General features: G+C 45.0%; 1 protein-coding gene across 3 annotated transcripts in view; it reads left to right on the top strand.

Annotated features, from left to right (window-relative positions):
• LOC115416339 (chloride intracellular channel protein 4) overlaps positions 1 to 6,977 on the top strand; it is a 16,042-nt gene extending 9,065 nt beyond the window's left edge. For 2 of the 3 annotated variants that reach the window (XM_030130088.1, XM_030130086.1), the window contains exons 2-6: positions 509 to 618; positions 1,810 to 1,935; positions 2,048 to 2,154; positions 3,445 to 3,626; positions 6,700 to 6,977. In XM_030130088.1, the coding sequence (XP_029985948.1) occupies positions 563 to 618; positions 1,810 to 1,935; positions 2,048 to 2,154; positions 3,445 to 3,626; positions 6,700 to 6,861 (633 nt within the window). In that variant the 5' untranslated portion in view covers positions 509 to 562 and the 3' untranslated portion in view covers positions 6,862 to 6,977. The remainder of the gene's footprint in view (positions 1 to 508; positions 619 to 1,809; positions 1,936 to 2,047; positions 2,155 to 3,444; positions 3,627 to 6,699) is intronic. The other variant, XM_030130087.1, reaches the window with a different exon arrangement.
• The last annotated feature ends 319 nt before the right edge of the window (positions 6,978 to 7,296 follow it).

Genomic DNA, 7,296 nt, shown 5'->3' with positions numbered 1-7,296 from the left:
TTTCAGATCTGTTGTCTGTGAATCAGTTCTTCTGTCTCAGTGTCCAGTTCGTCTGGAGGGGATTCTGTCGCAGTTTCAGTGGGATCAGATATTTGGAACAGAAATGACACAAACACACTGGGGCACATTCAGGTTTGGACCTCCACCAGGAGGTTCTGTCACCACTTTGTTTGTTTGTTCGTTTGTTAGCAAGATAACTCAAAAAGTTGTGGACGGATTTTCATGAGATTTTCAGGAAATGTTGATACTGGCACAAGGAAGAAATGGTTAAATTTGGTGGTGATGGGGGTGGGGGGCAGATGTGTGTGGGTGGAGGCCTGCGCTCTACCAGTGCTTCTCTGGTTTTTGCACTGTTCAGTCTGTTTGTTGCAGATGTTTTGGATCCTTCTGTCGTTCATCTCTCTCTCTATCTCTTCCTTTCGCATTACAAACTGAATTTGCCGACACGTTTTCGTACCTCACAGTGTCCTTTCTGTGTTTGTCGTCGGTACGGTTTCCATGGCGACAGGCTGGAAGCGACGGCGAGAGCATCGGAAACTGTCCGTTCTCTCAGAGACTGTTCATGATCCTGTGGCTGAAGGGGGTGATCTTCAACGTCACAACTGTCGACCTGAAACGGTGACACACACACACACACACACACACACACACACACACACACACAGGAAAGGCCCACGCTCACAAATCTTAAATTAAGCAAAAAATAAAAAATAAAAAATGTTGAATTACACAAAAACAATCTTGAATTAGAAAAAAAATGTTGAATTAAGCAAAAACTCTTAAAACAAGCAAAAAATGTTGAGTTAACAAAAATCTTGAAATAAGGAAAGAAAATCTTCAATTAAACTAAAAAAATCTTGAATTAAGCAAAAAAAAAACAACCTTGAATTTTGAAAAAAAAAAAAAAATCATGCAAAAAAAAAAAATCTTGAATTAAGCAAAAAAATATTGAATTAACCAAAAAATGTTCAACTAAGCAAAAAATCTTGAATGAAGCAAAAAGAAATTGTCCATCTGTCACAGATGGACAAAAAATTAATGTCTATTTTTTTTCCAGAATGCCACAGTTCTCCAAAGTGAAGTTTTCCTCCTCAAATGTGTTCAGCCTAAACCTTCAACCCTCTATTTTACAGCCCAATAACTGGGTATAGAGGAAAAAATATGTGATCAAACCTAAATAGAAAGAGTTTAGACAAGTGTCAGCGTCACAGAAGTAAATATTAAACAGGTTTTATTCCAATTATCAGTATCATATACATTTATTTACAATATTTACAACATACAAACAATATTGACATTATATTCAAATGTATTTTTCATAGATATATGCATTCATTCATTTTAAACTGTGTTTAGAATATGACATAAATAATATGTCACATGGGTGCTTCTGTGAAACTGGGTTCATTCATTTATTTATTTATTTGGGTCTCTTTACAAACATTCACACTCACAAAACTACGCACTTTTTTTTTTCTTATTTCAAAATACATTTTCCTGAAAATAGAAGTAATTATCCAAAAGTATAAGTTTGGTGTAGATGATTGTCATTTAATGTTTTGACCAGATGTGAACCTTCCCTTGACTCCGCCCATTTACAAACTATCCTGTAACATTAAAATAATGAACAAATGTGAATGAATATGAAATGTCTGAAGAACATTAAGTGGAATTTGAACACTGTTCTGTTTTTAAATGTGTGGTGCATTTGCAGATCGGTAACGCACATGTATAAATGATAACACAATATTATTCAAATGGAAACACGTTCAGACCGTTGGTCTAAATGCTGTTTTTGTGCGTTGGCAGTAAACCAGCGGACCTGCAGGCCTTGGCTCCAGGGGTCAACCCTCCGTTCGTCACCTTTAACGGGGAGGTCAAGGTCGACGTCAACAAGATCGAAGAATTCCTGGAGGAGAAGCTGACTCCGCCTCGGTACAAACACACACAACACACACATGTGATGTAAACCCAGTACAGACGAGCGGTGTTCAGGAGCAGGTTTTAGAAAATAACCCAGAACATGTGCTGTGTGTTTGACCATGAGTTACCCCAGACTGGCCCCCAGACACCCTGAGGCCAACAGCGCCGGCATCGACGTGTTCGCCAAGTTCTCTGCATACGTCAAGAACCACCGCAAGGACACCAACCAGGGTAAGAGGACCGGACCTGAGCACCAGGGGCCGGTCTGGACCACCAGGGGCCGGTCTGGACCACCAGGGTCCAGTCTGGACCACCAGGGTTTAGTCTGAACCACCAGGGGCCGGTCTGGACCACCAGGGGCCAGTCTGGACCACCAGGGTCCAGTCTGGACCACCAGGGTTTAGTCTGAACCACCAGGGGCCGGTCTGGACCACCAGGGTTTAGTCTGGACCACCAGGGTTTAGTCTGGACCACCAGGGTTTAGTCTGAACCACCAGGGTCCAGTCTGGACCACCAGGGTTTAGTCTGAACCACCAGGGTCCAGTCTGGACCACCAGGGTCCAGTCTGGACCACCAGGGTTTAGTCTGGACCACCAGGGTCCAGTCTGGACCACCAGGGTTTAGTCTGAACCACCAGGGTCCAGTCTGGACCACCAGGGTCCAGTCTGGACCACCAGGGTTTAGTCTGAACCACCAGGGTCCAGTCTGGACCACCAGGGTTTAGTCTGGACCACCAGGGTTTAGTCTGGACCACCAGGGTTTAGTCTGAACCACCAGGGTCCAGTCTGGACCACCAGGGTTTAGTCTGAACCACCAGGGTCCAGTCTGGACCACCAGGGTCCAGTCTGGACCACCAGGGTTTAGTCTGAACCACCAGGGTCCAGTCTGGACCACCAGGGTCCAGTCTGGACCACCAGGGTTTAGTCTGAACCACCAGGGTCCAGTCTGGACCACCAGGGTCCAGTCTGGACCACCAGGGTTTAGTCTGAACCACCAGGGTCCAGTCTGGACCACCAGGGTTTAGTCTGGACCACCAGGGTTTAGTCTGGACCACCAGGGTTTAGTCTGAACCACCAGGGTTTAGTCTGAACCACCAGGGTCCAGTCTGGACCACCAGGGTTTAGTCTGGACCACCAGGGTTTAGTCTGAACCACCAGGGTCCAGTCTGGACCACCAGGGTTTAGTCTGGACCACCAGGGTTTAGTCTGGACCCTGCACTGACACAGTTTGAACATCTGCTGATAGAACATCAGATGCTGTTGGATCAAATCCAAATGTGTTTAGTATTTGTGCAGATTTCTGCTGGAATTCAATTCAAGGAAATAATCATTAAAAAACAGAAACAAACCAAAATTGCCTTTTTAACAGAATCATGACGTATGGTGACACATGGTGTGGTGGTCCTAGTGCTGTGGTTGGTGTGGTATCTCCAGACTCTCTCAGATTTCATGCAGGTTCTCTGCTCTGAACTGGAGCTCCTATAAGACACTTCTGTTCCTCTCTGTGGTCCTCACCGTCCAGCCTTAGAAAAAGCTCTGGTCAAGTCTCTGCGTCGTCTGGATGACTTCCTCAGAACCCCTCTGCCCGACGAGATCGACGGGGACGCCACCGGAGACCTGCCCGAGTCCACCAGGAGTTTCCTGGACGGATCTGAGCTGAGCCTGGCCGACTGTAACCTGCTGCCCAAACTGCACATCCTGAAGGTACTAATATGATCAAATATGGACACACATGATCAAATATGGACACATATGATCAAATATGGACACATATGATCAAATATGGACACATATGAACCTGCTGCCCAAACTGCACATCCTAAAGGTACTAATATATGAGTTCAGATTCACAGAGTGGGGGACACATGTGAACATATGGGACATAATTCAGAATTAGCATTCACACACACATGTGAAAACACACACATACACACACACGTGAAAACACACACACACGTGAAAACACACACACATGTGAAAACGCACACACACACACGTGAAAACACACACACACGTGAAAACACACACACACGTGAAAACACACACACACACATGAAAACACACACACATACACATGTGAAAACACACACACACACACATGAAAACACACACACACACACATGAAAACACACACACACACACGTGAAAACACACACACACACATGAAAACACACACACACACATGAAAACACACACACACACATGAAAACACACACACATACACATGTGAAAACACACACACACACACATGAAAACACACACACATACACATGTGAAAACACACACACACACACATATGAAATGCACTTACACACATGTGAAATACCCCCCCCCAGTCTTATCTAGTTTACTGGTGTATTTGCTGGTCTACTGGTCTATCAGCTGATTAAACAGTTGCAGGTCTGGCTCATACTGACGTCAACAAACGATTTATCTGAAGCAGCAACACTGCTCCATCATCTGTTAGCTTCTGCACACACACTGACAGCTCTGGTAAACAGGTCTACAGACGGTAAACAGGTCTACAGACGGTAAACAGGTCTACAGACGGTAAACAGGTCTACAGACGGTAAACAGGTCTACAGACGGCTAACAGGTCTACAGACGGCTAACAGGTCTACAGACGGTAACCGGTCTACAGACGGCTAACAGGTTTACAGACGGCTAACAGGTCTACAGACAGCTAACAGGTCTACAGACGGTAAACAGGTCTACAGACAGCTAACAGGTCTACAGATGGCTAACAGGTCTACAGATGGCTAACAGGTCTACAGACAGTAAACAGGTCTACAGACGGTAAACAGGTCTACAGATGGCTAACAGGTCTACAGACAGCTAACAGTCTACAGACGGTAAACAGGTCTACAGACAGCTAACAGGTCTACAGACAGCTAACAGTCTACAGACGGTAAACAGGTCTACAGACGGTAAACAGGTCTACAGATGGCTAACAGGTCTACAGACAGCTAACAGTCTACAGACAGTAAACAGGTCTACAGACGGCTAACAGGTCTACAGACAGCTAACAGTCTACAGACGGTAAACAGGTCTACAGACAGTAAACAGGTCTACAGACAGCTAACAGGTCTACAGACAGTAAACAGGTCTACAGACGGTGAACAGGTCTACAGACGGCTAACAGGTCTACAGACGGTAAACAGGTCTACAGACAGCTAACAGGTCTACAGACGGCTAACAGGTCTACAGACGGTGAACAGGTCTACAGACGGCTAACAGGTCTACAGACGGTAAACAGGTCTACAGACGGCTAACAGGTCTACAGACGGTAAACAGGTCTACAGACAGCTAACAGGTCTACAGACGGCTAACAGGTCTACAGATGGCTAACAGGTCTACAGACGGCTAACAGGTCTACAGACGGTAAACAGGTCTACAGACGCTAACAGGTCTACAGATGGTAAACAGGTCTACAGACGGCTAACAGGTCTACAGACGGCTAACAGGTCTACAGACGGCTAACAGGTCTACAGACGGCTAACAGGTCTACAGACGGTAAACAGGTCTACAGACAGCTAACAGGTCTACAGACGGCTAACAGGTCTACAGACAGCTAACAGGTCTACAGACGGTAACCGGTCTACAGACGGCTAACAGGTTTACAGACGGCTAACAGGTCTACAGACAGCTAACAGGTCTACAGACGGTAAACAGGTCTACAGACAGCTAACAGGTCTACAGACAGCTAACAGGTCTACAGATGGCTAACAGGTCTACAGACGGTAAACAGGTCTACAGACGGTAAACAGGTCTACAGATGGCTAACAGGTCTACAGGCAGCTAACAGTCTACAGACGGTAAACAGGTCTACAGACAGCTAACAGGTCTACTTACAGCTAACAGTCTACAGACGGTAAACAGGTCTACAGACGGTAAACAGGTCTACAGATGGCTAACAGGTCTACAGTCAGCTAACAGTCTACAGACAGTAAACAGGTCTACAGACGGCTAACAGGTCTACAGACAGCTAACAGTCTACAGACGGTAAACAGGTCTACAGACAGTAAACAGGTCTACAGACAGCTAACAGGTCTACAGACAGTAAACAGGTCTACAGACAGCTAACAGGTCTACAGACGGCTAACAGGTCTACAGACAGCTAACAGGTCTACAGACGACTAACAGGTCTACAGACAGCTAACAGGTCTACAGACGGTAAACAGGTCTACAGACGGTAAACAGGTCTACAGACAGCTAACAGGTCTACAGACGGCTAACAGGTCTACAGATGGTAAACAGGTCTACAGACAGCTAACAGGTCTACAGACAGCTAACAGGTCTACAGACGGCTAACAGGTCTACAGACGGCTAACAGGTCTACAGACAGCTAACAGGTCTACAGACGGTAAACAGGTCTACAGACGGCTAACAGCTCTACAGACAGCTAACAGGTCTACAGACGGCTAACAGGTCTACAGACGGCTAACAGGTCTACAGACGGCTAACAGGTCTACAGACGGTAAACAGGTCTACAGACGGCTAACAGCTCTACAGACAGCTAACAGGTCTACAGACGGCTAACAGGTCTACAGACGGCTAACAGGTCTACAGACAGCTAACAGGTCTACAGACAGTAAACAGGTCTACAGACGGCTAACAGGTCTACAGACAGCCAACAGGTCTACAGACAGTAAACAGGTCTACAGACGGCTAACAGGTCTACAGACAGCCAACAGGTCTACAGACGTGTTCTTGTGGTCATTTTAACATGTGAAACCACATTGTTTACGCTCCTGTTTTTTTGTTTTGTTTTTTCCAGGTCGTAGCAAAGAAGTACCGCGGCTTCGAGATCCCAGCGGAGATGACGGGGCTGTGGCGGTATCTAAACTCCGCCTACAAGAGGGAGGAGTTCACCAACACCTGCCCCGCTGACAGGGAGATTGAGTTTGCATACCTGGATGTTGCAAAGCGCATCAAATAGGGGGAGGGGCTTAAAATGACAGGATGAATAATTAGAACTAAAACATCTATTAGCATCATATCGTTAGCCTCATAGCATAAATAGCATGTGGACAAAAGTAATGGGACACGATGAATCCAGGTGTTTGCTTTTTTTTAATCTTTATTTTGAACATGTAGAATGTGAAATCAAAACAAAAATAAACCAACAAAACATATGTACTGGTACATAAATGATTGATAAGCAAACAAACAACAACAAATAAATAAATAATAGTAATACTAAACACGGGTCTGGGATACAAAACAATAATGACTAATGTCAGAATATAGATTTTGAAAATCTGATTTCAAGAAATCTGACCAAGTTCATTTTCACTTCTTCCACTGGCAGATTTTTTTTTTGCTTAATTCAAGATTTTGTTTATTGATTAATTCATGTTTTTTTTTTTTTTTG

This window comes from Sphaeramia orbicularis, unplaced genomic scaffold, assembly GCF_902148855.1.
Source record: "Sphaeramia orbicularis unplaced genomic scaffold, fSphaOr1.1, whole genome shotgun sequence".
Lineage (NCBI taxonomy): Eukaryota > Metazoa > Chordata > Actinopteri > Kurtiformes > Apogonidae > Sphaeramia > Sphaeramia orbicularis.
Note: the sequence above shows the minus strand (reverse complement) of the source record. Positions and strands in the feature narration are given on the sequence as shown.